Here is a 16,453-nt window from a genome sequence, read left to right on the forward strand (position 1 = left end):
AGCTCAGGGGAGCAAAGAGGGAAGGAAGTGTCCAAAGGCAGGGGCCCTCCAAGAAAGGAAATGAGTCTGCCTGGGCAGGGGCTGGAGGATCAGGAAGGGAAGTAAAACTACCCGCAAGCTGCCAGGGCCTCCTGAGAGCCAGCGGCCCAGCTGGGCTCCTGAGGGCTGCACATCAGATGCTTCTGGGGCGGTGGTCCCCCTGCCCCTCTATTTCCCCACGAGTTACATGGAGCCGCTCTAATGCTTTAGGATGCTTTCTGAGACTGAAGGGATCTGCAGAGCACGCAGTCCACCTTTAGACTAAATCTGTAGCTCCCGCAGAGGGCCGCTGGTCACAGAGGACTTTGGGGTGGCCCAGATTCATACCGTGGAGTGTGATACTCTTTACGCCTTGTGTCTAGCTTGATGGACATCCTGTAACTTCTTTTCTATTGCAGGACAGATGGAACAAAACACCACTTTTCAGTTTTGGGTGTTAGCTGATTTTATGGCACTTCCTCCCAACCAACCTCCCTTCGTCTCTTCCTCCCTTCCTGCCCTTCCTTTCTCTCTTTCTTTTATCCCTCTATTCTCCTCCCTTCCTTACAATAGTGAACAAAAAAAAGTCCTATAGACCAAATATAGTGAAGGTCTCATTTCCTCCATCCCATGAGGAGGTGGCCAGGGTCATCATTTCCTGGCTTTCCTCCTAGAGACACGCAGGGCCTAGAGGGCCAATATGTCTATTTCACCCCCCTTTTCCCCTCCCTCCTGCTTCTCCATTCCTTCCCTCCCCCACCCCCCCACTTGAACAGTAAGATACTTTCCCACTACTTCATCTGGCTTTTTCTCTAACAGCACATCTTGTGACTCATCCCCTAAGCTTTTCTGCACTGCTGTCTCCTTTTAAGATTTATGAAGAATGAACAAATCCACATGATGCAAAAGCAGAACAGTAGAGGGAAAGGGGGCTTCGGTGAAAGGTCTCCATTCTGCCCATTTCTTTCACATTTGTTTCTTGTTGAGTCTTCCTTTTCTCTGTTCCTGCAAATGAAAACATGTTCTTACTTTCACAGAAGGGAGCACTTAATGCATATGCTTCGTACCTTTTTTTATAGGGTACATCCCCCGCGTCCATATGTCTGCCCAGTGTCACCCATCCGTCCGTCATTCAGTCCATGGTCCGGTGATGGCCTCTTGGGCTTTTCACTGAGCAGCACTTGTAGGAGGCTGTTCTGGATCAGCGTACACATGCCCTTGCACATAGTTGTGTATACTCCATGGTAGACAATCCATCTGTCCTTCAAAGGCCGTGGGCTTTTCTCAGCCTCTCTTTGCTCGGTGCACAAGTGTGACTCTAGCTGATATTTTGTTGCTTCTCTGGAGGATGGAGGGTGTGGTGGGCCCAGACGCCATCATACATGGCCCTTTCTCATGCTTGCACTGATCTGTCATCTCTGGCTTCTCTCTTGCAGCAACTGACCAACCACATCCGGGAGTCACTGCCAACCTTGCGCAGCAAGCTGCAGAGCCAGTTGCTGTCCCTGGAGAAGGAGGTGGAGGAATACAAGAACTTCCGGCCCGACGACCCCACACGTAAAACCAAAGCCCTGTTGCAGTACGTCTGTCCTCTCCCAACCTAGCTCACTGGGGCCTCCACCCAGCCACAGGGTTCCAGGTCTAGGCTGGGACCAATCCTCATTCATCCATCTGTTCATTCAACAAACATCTCCCAAGGGCCACCTGTGTGCCAGGCCCTGTCCTGAACCCTGAGGTCACCTCAGTGAATGTATTCCAGTCTGATAGAATACAGTATCCTTCCTGCCCCATGTGATCAGAAAGGGGAGATGGGGAAAGATGAGACAAAATAAGTAAATAAAATATATAGTGTGTGAAATGTCAAAAAATGTTAGAGTGGGTAAGAGGCTAGAGAGCACCAGTGTGGGCATAGCGTGCCATTGAAAATACCGTGGTCAGGTCTAGCTGGCGTGGCTCAGTGGTTGAGCATTGACCTATGAACCAGGAGGTCACAGTTCATTTCTCAGATCACATTCCCGGGTTGTGGGCTCGATCCCCAGTGGGGAGTGTGCAGGAGGCAGCCAATCAATGATTCTCTCTCATCATTGATGTTTCTATCTCTCTCTCTCTCTCTCTCTCTCCCCTCCTCTCTGAAATCAGTAAAAACATATTTTAAAAAAAGAAACTAGAGTGGTCAAGAAGGCCTCTCTAAGTCCTTGGGAGTCAGGCAAAGACCTGAAGAGGTGAGGGAGGGAGCCACAGAGAGCCCTGGATGGGGCCCAGCCAGTGCAAAAGTCTTGAGGCAGGACTGTGTCCAGCATGTTGGAGGTCCATGTGGCTGGAGCGGAGTGAGGGAGGGAGGGTGGGAAGAGGTGAGGGCAGAGTGTGCAGGGCCTTGCTGAACATGGGGGAGGACTTTGGCTCTTGCTCTGAGTGCAGTGGGAGCCATGCTTGGTTTTGAGCAGAGAATGGGATGGCCTGACTCGGGTGCTGACAGGCGCCCTCTGGCGGCTGCAGGGAGGGCAGACATGGAGGGGGTGGGACCAGACCCGTGTTAGCTGCGTTTGCTTGATCTCTTTGAATCCTCACCCTGACTATTGAGTCCAGCTCAGAACTGTAGGCGACTCCCTGCAGCTGTGCAGCCGAGAGGCAGGGGAGCGGGTGTCCCACCATCGCAGGTTCTTACTTGGGGCTCTTCCTTCCCCAGTATTCTCAGTTTTTGCCCTGCTAGGGACCATAAGTGCCACAAGGACTTGGTTAGAGTGAGTTCCAGAAACTCCCTGGCAGCTCATGTGGCAGGTGGTGGCACGCACAGGACTCCTACAGGCACACCAGAGGGGCACTGCCCCCATGACCATCTTAGGCCTGACGTCCCCTCCCTCTCAGCCATTGGGCGGTGCATGGGGGCGGGATCTGGATGAGAATGCTTTTATGCTCAGTCAAGCTCAGCTGCATTCTGCAGAGCTTTTTTTTTTTTAATATATTTTTAATGATTTCAGAGAGGAAGAGAGAGGGGGAGAGAGATAGAAATATCAATGATGAGAGAGAATCATTGATTGGCTGACCTCTGCACTCGCCACACGGAGCCAAACTGGCTAGGGCCACAAAGCTTTCTACAGAGCAAATGCTGGTCCTTCGTAGACTTGAAGAGGAGATTTAGTCTAGCATGTGCTGCAACCTGGGGGTAAGCCTGGGTCTGCTGGGCTTCCCCTGGCTGGTGACCATGCCTCTCTGAACCTTGTATTCCTTACCCCTAAATGAAGGTATGAAAGGGAGACATCGAACAGTTGCCTCCTGTGTATGCCCCAACAGGGGATTGAACCCACAACCTAGGTATGTGTTCTGACTAGGAATTGAACCTGCCACCTTTTGGTGTTCAGGATGACGCTCCAACCAACTGAGCCACCCAGCCAGGGCAAAAGTGTTTTTTAATTAAGGCATGTACGTTGTTTTTTTAAACATAATGTTATTGGAACGCTTAGTGGACTGCAGTATCGTGTAAAAGTAACATATATGCCCTGGGAAACAAAAAATTTCTCATCACTGGCTTTATTGTGATATTTGCTTTATTGCAGTTATCTGGAACTGAACCTGCAATATCTCCGATGTCTGTCAGTGCTTGAGTAGACCAAGAATTTGGGAGGCAGAGATGAGGAAATGATTAAGCAGACAGTGTAAGGGACTGGGGGGAGCAATTAGAAATGCCAAGGAAAATCGAGACACTAGTAAATATCTTAGATCTTTACTGTTCACATGGTCACAGCATAATTAGCAAAACTTACCACTTTGTAAGGGCTAGGCTGGGTTCTCAGGGGCCAGTCGTGGTATTAGCACATTTTGTCAATTATGTGACATTTTGACTTCTCTGAATTCAAAAGTTTTAGGAGAATCACCGTGATTTGACAGCATTTTTAATTTTTTTGTGGGAGCATGGACTAGGATTGTATTTTAGGATTAGTGACTTCTTGGAAGTTGATGAAACCTAGAAACTTGTTGAATCCTCAGTGACCTTGTGTGGAGGTGCTGGTATGATCAACCCACTTTCCAGATGAAGGAACTGAGGCTCAGAGGGACAAAGGCCTCAGCCTATAGTGGTGGAGTGCCGACCCACGTGCTGGGAGGTGGCGGAAGCCACCTGAACGATGTGAAGGAACCACCATTTCACTCTGTGATCCTGTCGGATTAGGCCAAACCTCAGGGCAGCGGTGAGGTTGCTAAGTTGTGACCCCCACACCTCGTTCTTGTCATCTGCAAAATGGAGTATTAACTGCACCCCCTTCAGTTCAGTGAATGATCGTAGCAGGCATATAGAATGGGCCTGGCATGTAGCGAGTGCTTGCCACCTGCAGCTCCTGAATTTTGTTTATTTTTTTTTTATGTGCACATAGATTTTGTTCCTAAAAATGAAAAGAGGGAACTGAACCATGGCTTGACTCAGGACATCACACCGAAGCTTTGTTGAAACCTCTGCTTAATGTTCGTGTTTTCTTTTTCCTCGTAGGATGGTCCAGCAATTTGGGGTGGACTTTGAAAAGCGGATAGAGGGCTCTGGAGACCAAGTGGACACGCTAGAGCTCTCTGGGGGCGCCCGAATCAATCGCATCTTCCATGAGCGGTTTCCCTTCGAGCTGGTGAAGGTAGTGCGGCAAGGGCAGGGCCCTCCTGTCCCTGGTCAGGCACCCGTCTGCTTGGCCTTGAGCCCAGCCTCCTTCCAGAGCTTTCCATCTTGAGCTCTGGCCTTCATGCCTGAGCCCGTCCTGAGTAGTGCATGGCCCAGGGAGGCGTCCCCTATGGTTTCCTTCCCTGAGCAGGCAGCTTAGAACTTTCCAGCAGAGCTGTACAAGAAGTTTCATTTGTTTTTTCCTCTGACAAAAGCCAATACAATGTATTTCCTTTGCAAAATACATAGAAAATAGGGGGAAATTCATATGTCCTTAGCAGGTTGCAAAAAGGAGAAGGAGGTGGTGGACCCAACATGTGCAGCCTAACACATAGATAATATTTGTAATATCCTTCCATACGAAATTATACCTGTGTGTCTTGATGTGTGTATTTGCATAGATCTGTAAGGATCTTACAGTTCTTACAGTTCTCGGAGCTAGAATTTGAGATTTTTTCTTTTAATATATTTTATTGATTTTTTTACAGAGAGGAAGGGAGAGAGATAGAGAGTTAGAAACATCGATGAGAGAGAAACATCGATCAGCTGCCTCCCGCACACTCCCCACTGGGGATGTGCCCGCAACCCAGGTACATGCCCTTGACCAGAATCGAACCTGGGACCTTTCAGTCCACAGGCCGACGCTCTATCCACTGAGCCAAACCGGTTTCGGCAGAATTTGAGATTTTTAAAAACAATTTGCTTGAACTTTTTAAAAATTTCTTTTATGGATTTTAGGGAGAGGAAGGGAGGAAGAGAGAGAAATATCAATCATTGATTGGTTGCCTTCCGCATGTACCCCGACAGGGAATCAAACTTGCAACTTGGGTATATGCCCTGACCAGAAACTGAAACCACCACCTTTTGGTTTATGAGACGACGCTCCAACCACACTGGCCAGGGTGTAAAAAATGTGCTTGAACTTTTTATTTTTTAATATATTTTTATTGATTTCAGAGAGGAAGGGAGAGGGAGAGAGAGATAGAAACATCAATGATGAGAGAGAATCATTGATCGGCTGCCTCCTGCACGCCCCTACTGGGGATTGAACCAGCAACCTGGGCGTGTGCCCTTGACCACAATCGAACCTGGGACCCTTCAGTCCACAGGCCTATGCTCTATCCACTGAGCTAATCCAGCTGGGCGCTAATTCTTTATTAATTCCTCAAGATAAATTTCTAGAGCATTTAAAACTACCAGGTGACACTGTAGGTATATATGTTTTTATTTTTAGGTATATTTTTGGAGGTTCTTAATTTGTAGTGCAAGTGGCCCCCAAAAAGTTTTTATATGAGTTTATGTTTCCTCTAAGAGCAAGAGTGTTAGTTTCACAGCATTCTTGCTGATAGTAGGTTTTAATATTTTTAAATTTTTTGACCAATTTAATATTCAGCCATGTGAATACAGATGCACACAGGAAACAACATTCTCCAAATAAACATAAACACCTGTTCTGAAGGTGCCCCAGGTACATCCTTGCTAGTGTTTGGTTTCTCTGTTCTCAGATGGAGTTTGATGAGAAAGACTTAAGACGGGAGATCAGCTACGCCATTAAGAACATTCATGGTGTCAGGCAAGTTCCACAGGGAGCGTTGCCATTGTTCCCTTTATCTTTGCGGTGCCATTCTCTAGTCAGTCTGTCCCCCCAAACCTCTGGGTGCCCTGATTGTGGGGTCTTGACAGGGTTCCTTGGTGGTCCTCGGTAGCCATACTCTCTCCAAGGGCACTTGAGGGTGGATGGGCTCAGTCCTGTGCGAGTAGGTCATGGGTCACAGAACTGTCTGCTGCCCTTGGATTAAACATTGGTAAACCCCCCAGTCAGTTGGCATGAGCCCGAGTTACTGTAGTCATCCAAGAAAGCTCTCTGCATATTTGCCCTGGGGGTGGGGGTGGGGAGCCAGAGCTGAGTCATGATTACAGGAATTCAGTGTTTGAACCCATCCTGGGCTCCCTCCGTGTTCCAACAAAAATAGTCCCTCCAGTCACCCAGTCTCACATCACCATGGGGTCCTCAGGTTGCCCTGGGCTTCCAGGTAGTGGACACAGGCATCTGACCCCTAGACTTGCCATGACCTTGGTTCTTTCGTGGGAACCCGGCCCCTGCCTGTGAGATTGCTGACCATGCTTTGTTTTTCTCTGACTTATCTCCCCTGCCCCCGGGTTTGGATGGTTTTAGGACCGGGCTCTTCACCCCGGACCTGGCATTCGAGGCCATTGTGAAAAAGCAGGTCGTCAAGCTGAAAGAGCCCTGTCTGAAATGTGTCGACCTGGTTATCCAGGAGCTAATCAATACAGTTAGGCAGTGTACCAGTAAGGTATTGGCCCCTCGGCAGGGGACTCCTGGCCGTGTGGAAACGGGGGTTCAGGGCTTTGGTATCAGGCTCCCGGTGCTGCTTCAGCCTGTGCCCCGTGGTGCCTTCCCCCTGCCTCCAGATTGCCTTGGTTTCCAAGAATGTGGCATCTTCCCAGAGGCTGGGGCAGGGGCATGTCGGCCTAGGTGCAGCGGGTAGGGAGGGGAGGGGGGGAGGGGGAGGTATCAGGCCTCCAGAACTGGCCATACTTTTGGGCAGGGCTCCCTGGGACCCTGATACCAAGCCTAGCATGTGTCTGATGGCATTGGGGTGTCATTGGGCTGTCGCTTTGCTGCCTTCTGAGAAACAGAGAGGGACCCCGCATCAGCTGCTGGAGGCCAAGCTCCCTGAACCTCCCTGGCTGTCAACTCCTCCTTGAGTGACACCTTTGGGCTTCCCTGGAGCCAGTCATGTTTCTGTCCCCCGGGTGCCAAGAAGGCCCAAACACTAACGTATAATGAGTGCTTGGGTCCCAAACTGGCCCGGCTCCTAACTGCCTCCTCTAGTTCCCTTGCTTCCCCAGGAGCAGTGCTATTCCCCCAGGCAGCCGGTCCTCAGATCCACTAGGTCACAAGTGCCTATGTGCTTGGGCCACTGCTCCCCCAGCAAGACATGCTGCTTCCCCCGAGGGCCTGGCTCCCAGGGCAGCATGCTTTGGCCGAGCAGCTGAAGCGCTTCTCGATGGGCAGTTTGTGCTTGCACGTCCACGATGGCCATAGAGCTCGGGGTCGGCCTTCCTAGGCAGGCGATTTCTGCTTGAGCTTCTGTTCTCAGTCTGGAAAAGCCCACATTTGCTTCTTAAGCTTCTTCGATTGGAAAAGGAAGGGGAAAGAAACCCAGGTGGGCTGGAGATGGTCATCCTGGAGCCCGTTGTCGCAGATAATGAAAACACAAAGCGTCCCCACACCCATAGCCATCGGCACGAGGACACTGACCCTCAGCACTTCTGTGATTAAACCCAGACCAAATCCACCCCGGGACCCAGATGCCTCTTTGATCCGAAGCAGCTTCCGGGGCAAATGCGGGCACAGGCTCCTCCATGCATGTCACTAACCAACTGACTCTCGTTTCTCTCTCTCTCTCTGTCTCTCTCTCTCTCTCTCTCTCCTCTCCCTCCCCCATCCCGGGTGTGTGGCCTGCACTGTCCCTGGGTGTCTCTCTACTGGTCCCACCCTTCGCATGACCCAGGACGGGGCTCTTCACCCCTGACATGGCCTTTGAAGCCATTGTGAAAAAGCAGATTGTAAAGCTCAAAGAGCCGAGCTTGAAGTGTGTTGATCTCGTGGTCTCAGAACTGGCCACGGTCATTAAAAAGTGTGCCGAGAAGGTAACAGAAGGTTTTATTATTATCACCTACGCATCTGTCCCCCATCTCCCTCTGTTGTTAGTCTTAACCCGCGCATCTGGGAGACTGTCTCGGATGGATCCCCTCTGCATAGGCCAGTTGTCACTTAACGACATCTCAGCTCTGCATTGGCAGACAAAACGGAGCGAGATGCATCACATGTGTGTGCCACCTTTGCAATTTGGGCTACTGAAGGGGCTGGGAGGCCGGTGTGTTGCCAAAAGCATTTACTCAGCAGGCAGTGGGGTGAGGGTCAATGCCTGTTCCTGAGACCCTGCGAGAAAGGGGGTTTCCAAACGGTCACCAAAGCAGTAAAACGTTGCCATGTGCAGACCTTCATGTTCTACGTCACGGGACATTTACTGAGTTTTCATCAAGTCATTTTGACTGTCCAACTCAATTTTCTTCAAAATTGAGCTTAACCCAAACTGCAGAAGGTGGCTCTTCATGTGCTGGCTGGAGCTCTGGGGGTGTTAGAGGAGTGGGTTCCACAGATGAGATGATGAGGAACGGTTTTCTACAAGGGGATCCCTCTGAGATAGATGACCCAGATGCCAACCCACCATCTTAGAACAGTCGCTGTGCGCTCACGAACCGGGCAAGGGCACTCATCCCAGTGACCGGTGACTTTAATTATAATCAGTGTCCTCACTCCCACCCAGTGCTGGGCGGGAGTGGGATGGCTGTCACCCACATTCTCTGCCACTTTCCAACTCTAAATCGCATTCTCAAAAAGCATCTTTGCTTGTGCACGGGGACCCTGTCACTCTCCGGCCCACCGTCCCCCCACTGTCCCCTTGTCTCCCAGCTGAAGCAGCTATGAGACAGGGGTGGGGTGGGGACGCGGTGGGCCCACCATGTCACCCGCCTTCCCCCGTGTTTTCTGTGTAGTTCACATTGCTGCCCATGCCACGAGGACCCAGCCAACTCTGCCACTCTGCTTTCCCCTCAGCTCAGCTCCTACCCCCGGTTAAGAGAGGAAACAGAGCGAATTGTCACCACTTACATCCGAGAACGGGAGGGGAGAACCAAGGACCAGGTATTGGCTTTTTGTTTTAATTTTCAGGTATAATTTACTTGCAGTAAATCTTGAGTGTCCAGTATTTGGGGTTTTGACAAATGCGTGCAGTAACCCCCACCTCAGTCACAATATAGAACGGCTCTATCACCCCTCCAAAACGCTCATCCTTTGCCCTTTTGCTGTCAACCCCTGCCTGACCCCCAGGTCCTGGCAATCACTTGGCGGCTTCCTGTCCCTCTGGTTTTGCCCTTTTTCCCAGAATGTTTTGTGAATGGCCTCCTGTACTACATAGCCTTTTGATTCTGACTTCCTTCTTTCATCCCTGTTGTTTGTGGTATATCTGCAGTTTGTTTTTTAATCCTCACCTGAGGATATGTGGTTTTTTAAATTGATTTTAGAGAGAGAGGAACTATGGGAGGGAGAGAGAGAAACATCAGTGTGAAAGAGAAACTTCATTTGGTTGCTTCTCGTACCTCCCCTCCCCAAACTAGGTATGTGCCCTGCCCAGGAATCGAACCCACAGCCCTTTGGTGTACAGGATAACACTCCAGCCATCTGAGCCACTGGTCCGGGCTGAAGTTCGTTACTTTTGATTGCTGAATGTGTGGCCCACAGCTCGCTTATCTGTTTGCCTGCCAGAGGACATGAGGGTGCTTTTTGTGGTTTAGTTTTCCTGTGGAGACCATCCAAGCACACACAGAGGTAGAGAGGGGGTTCCTCCAAGCAGTCGCAGTGGGAGTCTCCCCTGTTCCCTGCTCTGTGTGCTGAGGGCCCTCATTCCTCCTTCATGCGCCCCAACGCCTGGTCTGTCACTTTCCCTCCGTTGTCTGCTGGGGTCTCGTGGCAGCTGTTTGTTAAACCAGAACCAAAACAAGCCGACGTGTTGTGTTTGGTTGTATGTCACCTGTATAGAATGGTTTTTCTCCCCTCGACATTGATGGAGAAAACTGGCTCATTTGTTCTTCAGAGGATCCCCCGTCAACCTGTGCCCTGTTTCCTCGGGGCTTCTGTAGCCTAGAAGCTGAATCAGAAGCTTGAGAGAGTCCAGTTCGTTTTGTTGTCGTTGCCGTCAAGGATGCTGCTTCCCTTCCATAGACACCATGGCCCCTGGTTGCCTCCCTGTCGACACTGCTGGGCTTGATGCACTGGCTCCGGGATAGTGGGGTTCAGGCTTTATAAAACTAGCAACAGTGGAGCACCCCAGCCTTTTCCAGCAACCCCACAGGGTCTGACCTACTGGCTGGCCTGTTTTATGCTTGAGGGCTTGGAGGCACAGTGAGGTGATAGGAAGGGGCAGGGTACTGTGTAAGGGCCTATCCCTTATCTCTGATGACATCCCCACTGGCGTGTGTGTGTGTGTGTGTGTGTGTGTGTGTTTCATTTTCATGTCCTCACCTGGCCAGATTATCTTTGCTGTTTAAATGTAGCACTTATGAAATGCCAGGTGCTAGCTAACGACTTTACATATTATGACTTATTTAACTCCTTGAAGTGGGCCTCTTGTGCCCGTTCCACAACTTGGTAACATGGGGCCCAGGGTCACACAGCTGCCTGGCTGAGCCAAGCCTGCAGCCCAGGTAGTCAGCCCCAGAGGATGTGCCAGTGACCGTGGCTTCCTCTCTCTGTTTGGTCGGCTCAAACTTAACTTAGTTGTGAGTCCCTGATGTCTGGAAGCACCTGTGTGTCCCTTCCCCCTACAGATGTACCCCCGGTGTATTTTGGAGGGGGGAGATGTGCCCCTGTTGTGCCCGAGAAGCAGCGTGGTTCCGCACCCACACCCCACCCCTATGTGAAAAGTGCTTTATCTGCTGCCCCTGCCTGCCATGCTGGGCTCTATACAGATGCTGCTTAGATTACAATGAGTTTATCGGGATGTAACAATGAGGTTACATCTGATAACCTCATGGTAAATTGAAAATAAAGTAACCTGAAAATGCATTTAATACACCTAAACTTTTGAACATTATAGCTTGGCCAGCCTACCATAAACGTGTTCAGAATTAAATGAGCCTACGATTGGGCAAAATCATCTAATACAGTGAATGGACTATAGAGCAAGCATGTCAAACTTGTGGTCCGTGCGCCACATGCCTCATTTGTTTGGCCCGTGTTAGCCTTTGAGTTTGACATGCTTGCTGTAGAGTATTGATTGTTGACCCTCATGCTCGTTTGGCTGACTGGGAATTAGGTCTTGCTGCCCAGCATCATGAGAGAGTATTGTGTTACATATCACTAACCCGGGAAAAGATCAAAATCCAAAGTGTGGTTTCTACCGAATGCTAACCACTTTCACACTGTCATAAAGTCAGAAAGTCATGTCGGGGACCATGTGCACTCACCGGACTTCTGCTTTCCCTCCCCTCAGATCCTTCTTCTCATCGACATCGAGCAATCCTACATCAACACAAACCACGAGGACTTCATTGGATTTGCCAAGTATGTACCGGTGGGCACAGCGGCTGATGGGCTGGCCCCAGTCCACCCTCAGTTGGGATTCCCTCTGAGAGCTGGAGCGTGAGGGTCTCTGTGTCGGGGTCCTGGGGTGAGAGTGTCTGGAAGGTTGCCTGGCCCACCCCATTGTCCCCACTGCCTCTCCTGTGAGGGCACCAGAGGTTTAAGGAAGAAAGTGCAGTCCTGGGGTCAAGTTCATGAGGAAAGGACAAGGCTCGCTGGCATCAGTGCTTCCTTGCCTGAGGCCCTTCTCAGAGCCTGTCATAGCTCCTGTGCAGCTCTCCCAGACTCCGTGTGCACTGGCCCTTTCACAGAGGCTCATGGGTCAGGGCTGCCCTGCATCGCCACGGCTTCCATTTATTTTTTTATTTATATTTAATCCTCACCTGAGGATATTTTTCATTGATTTTTAGAGAGAGTGGAAGAGAGAGAGAGACACCAATGTGAGGGAAACACATCGATTGGTTGCCTCCTGCACAAGCCCGACCAGGGCCCAGGCTGGGAGGAGCCTGCAACTGAGGTACGTGCCCTTGACCAGAATCGAACCCAGGACCCTTCCATCCACAGGCCGGCGCTCTATCCACTGAGCCAAACCGGGTAGGACTCCATTTATACACTGTAGATTTAAAACCAGAACCTTCCATGGAACCTGGATAGATAAGGGGCTAGAGCAGGGCGCTCTGATTTCAGCAAAATGTAGGTATAAATGCTGGTGGTCTCAGGCATCTCCCACTGACTCCTTCAGCCCTTGTGCCCTCTCAGTAAGCTTGGGTGTCATATGGATTGTTCTGGTGACTCACAAAGGTTTTCTTGCCTGAGCCCAATAGCATAACAGGCCATTGGTGGCCAACTCCCTTGTATCATTTAGCAAATATTATCTCTCTGTGCCAGGCCCTGTGACACAGCAGTGAGCAAGCATAGGCCCAGGTCCCCACCCTCAAAAGAAGGTCCCATGCCAGGGACAGACGTGCACCTGGACAGTTAGGATACAGTGTGGTCAGTGCTGGGGCAGGGACTGTAGGGCCCATGGGAGTCCAGAGGGCGGCCTTCTGGCCTGACCTTGGGGGTGCAGGGAGGCATCTTTGAGGAGGCACCTGCTAGAGCCCAACCTTGGGCTAGCAGGCTGCAACAAGAGGGTCTTTCTGTCGGGGGATTCTCTGTTGTGCTAAGTAGTTACCAGGTAGAACATTTATCAGTGCACTCAACACAGTTAATTGAGCAGCTGTTCTGTGCTGGGCACATGGTAGGTGAGTAGAATGAATGAATAAGGGCATGATCATAAACTTCAGGCCCCAGCTGAGTAATCCCTGCTGGGAGTGGGCTGGGGGACACAGGCCATGGGCCACCCCCATGTGTTTCTCAGAGCCTGGGAACAGCCCCTCCTCCTATCCCCAGCAGCCAGTTGTATGTAGGCTGAAAACACTGGTCCTCCCTGTTCGGTTTGCTGCTGTTTTTCTCACCTTGATATCTCTGCTTCTCACACTTCATCCACAGTTCCTTCTCACAATTTCTCCTGTTTTTCCTTTGACCACTCCTCTCTTTCCTCTGGATTCCTGCGCCTTCCCACCTCCCCCAGCTGTTACTATACTGAGCAGCTGGTGACCTGGTGGGTATTGCCTGCTGTGTGCCTTTTCCCTGGTGTGTGAACAGCTGGGGGCGGGGCCCAGGGTGCCAGGCTCCGCCCAGCCTAGGTATAAACCAGGGCCCCAGGCCTAGGTGGGATATCCCAGGGTCCCACTGAACAACCATGGAGCACTGTTTCAGGGCCTTTGGACTAGGACAGTGAATAAGCCAGACTTGGGACTTGCCCCTTCAGAGCCCACAGGCTGGGGACACGTTGTCATTGAGCAAATTGTCACAGAGAAAATGAGAATTGGAAAGGTGAGGGGTTGTGGAAAGGGGAACAAGGGATGCGTCCTGGAGAGACCTTCTCAAGGAAGTCCTGACAGCCAGGTGACAGGCGGGGTGCATCAGAGAGCGTTAGAGACGGAAGGAAGGCCGAGAAGCCAGGAGCATGGGACCAGCACAAGGTGAAGGTGAGAGGCCAGCCCCATCACCGGGAGGGCCCTGGAAGCTGGGGGGAAGTCTCTTCCTGGGGGCAGGCAAGGGAAAGGTGCAGCCGTGTGGGCTGCCCGACAGGCAGGGAGCCAGGAAGCCCGGAGGAAGTAGCACATCCAGGACCTCTCTAGCACCCAGGCCCTGCCGTGAGTGGCTTAGCTTAGTCCTGTCTTCTTTAGACACGTTTGGTCAAACTTCTTTGCTTGGATGTTCTGGGCTGCTTTCCCATGGCCTCTCCACACTAAAACCCAAAGCATAAACTCACTGAACATTAGGAAAATTATTGGGTAAAATTCCATCTCCATTCTTAATATTTTTAACTTTTACTGATCAGGGAACAGAAATTTATTCCCTTTTTGCATGTGTACATGCACACACTCTCTCTCTCTCTCTCAATTTATCCAACAGCCAACTCGAACTTTAATGTAAAACTCCAGAGGCAGTGAGTAAAAGAATGAAACAGGATGGTTTGCCTTTTCATACTGTTCTGGAAGTTCCAGCTAAAACAATACGATAAGATATGACATTAGGACAAACAAGTGAGCTAAGTAGGTGCGAGATACATGACCTTCATCTGCACTCATCATTTCCTGGCATGCACTAGCCTGGAAACAGGGTAGAATAAGAAGAAAAGCTATCTGGGACTGTAGATAAATAAGGGATCTTGTAGAAACATGCCCTATGGACCTTGACTGTCCTCTGGTCTGGGGCAGGAGCCATCCAAGATGAGTGATGTTTATTGATAAGCAGCTGTCCCACGGTCTGATCGCCCAGGTCTGACAACACCGTGGTCAGAGCTACTTAGGACTTACTGCTAGGGGTAGGGGTAGGAATTGAGAGCGGGAGATAGCCTCAAGTTTTTGACCCCTAAGTACTCAGAAGCCATCATGGCTGACTTTGAGCCACCTGGGACTCCAGCTCCTCATGCCATTCTCAGAGGCTCCAGTACCCAGTCACTTTGGAAATAGCTGGTGCTCTTAGGAGTGGCAGAGATCAGGGCCGAGAAGCCTCAGTGTAATTCCATACATTTTCTACTTCCACGAACCTGAGCTTGTTCCCTTGGGCAGCCCTTTGTGTGCAGGCAGCTTCTCCCTGACTGCCGTTAACTGGTCACTGGCCCCCTCGTGTGGTAAAGAACCCCACCTGGGCCATGAGGGCCTCTTGCTCCCTGTCCCTCCCAGCTTCTCACCTGCATGAGCCTCTCTGTGCTTTGGTTTCAGCGCCCAGCAGAGGAGCACACAGCTGAACAAGAAGAGAGCCATTCCCAACCAGGTAACCACCCGTCTAGGGCCCGCAGCTCCACCCTCAGGGGAGCGGGCGGGAGGGCACTAAGGGACCACTGAGCCTTGCAATGGCACCTGGTGTGTGCATGCCCCACAGATCCTCACCCTGCAGCCTCTTAAGTCCACTTAGGTTGTGATGCTTCAGGAAACTGGTCTGAGAGCCAAAGCTCTGGCAGGGCCAAGGGGGCAGATTTTATACACCTGTGAGTCCCTGTCTGAACATCCAAGGCCCTCAGGGCAGCACAATCACCCATGGTGTCTGTGGCCACCATGGGTTCTCGGCCCCAAGGACTAGGAGCCTGTGGGAGGCTGCATTGGGAAAAGAGTTCCATGGTTGACCCCACCTGTGGAAAAACCATAAGTCACTCACAGAGTTTTCTACCTTGTTGATGTAGCCCCAGCCAGAAGCCGTGAAATAAGAACAGCTTTATATATTTACCACTGTTAGTTTTTTGGGTTTTTGAGAATATCATCATCTTTCTGCCCGTGTCCCCTGCTTCTCCACATCATACAGGGTGGGGACTCTGCTATTTATCTTGCACGATTATCAAGCCCTCTGGAAAAGAAGGGTGTAACCACTGCATGATTTTTTTTTTGTGCTTGTTGATACGTATGTTGTTGCTTTTTTGTTTCAGGAAATGATAATGAATTAAATATTAACACCATGAATATAATTAATAGCATGTAATTTTTTTCTTTTGCTGTTTTTTTCCTCTGCTCTTCTCTCTTCCCATTTGTGTGCCTTTCCTGCTTTTTCTCTGTCCCCTCATGTCCCTTACGTCTCTTTCTCTCTGCCTGCTCTTCTTTGATTTACCTAACTTTGCATTTTCAAAGGGGGAGATCTTGGTAAGTACCCACTTAGTGTGGTAGCAAACGTTAGAGAATGTCATGGTGGTGGAGACCCCCCACTCCTTAACATTCCCTTCCCCTCAAAATAAAAAACAACTAACAATCAAGCTAACCTGAACCTCCCTGCCACAGCCTGTGTCTGATGTCATGTTGCCCTGGGCATAAGCAGACTTAACACAAACTAACCTGACCGTTGCCCTGGAGGAAGGCCCCCCTCCAGCCCATGCCTAACATGTGGACCTGGTTTCCTGTAGGTCAGGGATGGCAAATACTTGACTAATACCCCTCCCTCCCTTCCCTCTATCACATCCTTCTCAGAAGATTTTGCTCAAGCTCTGCTGGAACTTGCCACTGCCACCACTTTGTCCCCAGTGCAGACATCACCGTGGGGAAAATGTCCCCTTCCTGTGCTCATGGCAGACATTACTAATTGATCTA

At 50.6% G+C, this 16,453-nt stretch overlaps 1 protein-coding gene across 8 annotated transcripts in view; it reads left to right on the plus strand.

Annotated features, from left to right (window-relative positions):
* Positions 1-16,453, plus strand: part of DNM2 (dynamin 2) — an 85,957-nt gene that overhangs the window by 49,489 nt on the left and 20,015 nt on the right. For 3 of the 8 annotated variants that reach the window (XM_006765783.2, XM_006765776.2, XM_006765778.2), the window contains exons 7-14: positions 1,455-1,597; positions 4,499-4,634; positions 6,163-6,230; positions 6,834-6,972; positions 9,306-9,392; positions 11,740-11,810; positions 15,104-15,155; positions 16,001-16,012. In XM_006765783.2, coding sequence (XP_006765846.1) covers positions 1,455-1,597; positions 4,499-4,634; positions 6,163-6,230; positions 6,834-6,972; positions 9,306-9,392; positions 11,740-11,810; positions 15,104-15,155; positions 16,001-16,012 — 708 coding nt within the window. Of the gene's footprint in view, positions 1-1,454; positions 1,598-4,498; positions 4,635-6,162; positions 6,231-6,833; positions 6,973-8,196; positions 8,336-9,305; positions 9,393-11,739; positions 11,811-15,103; positions 15,156-16,000; positions 16,013-16,453 lie in introns of all 8 variants that reach the window. The other 5 variants (XM_006765779.2, XM_006765777.2, XM_006765781.2 and 2 more) reach the window with 3 other exon arrangements.

Source organism: Myotis davidii, unplaced genomic scaffold, assembly GCF_000327345.1.
Source record: "Myotis davidii unplaced genomic scaffold, ASM32734v1 scaffold1439, whole genome shotgun sequence".
In the NCBI taxonomy this organism is placed as follows: domain Eukaryota; kingdom Metazoa; phylum Chordata; class Mammalia; order Chiroptera; family Vespertilionidae; genus Myotis; species Myotis davidii.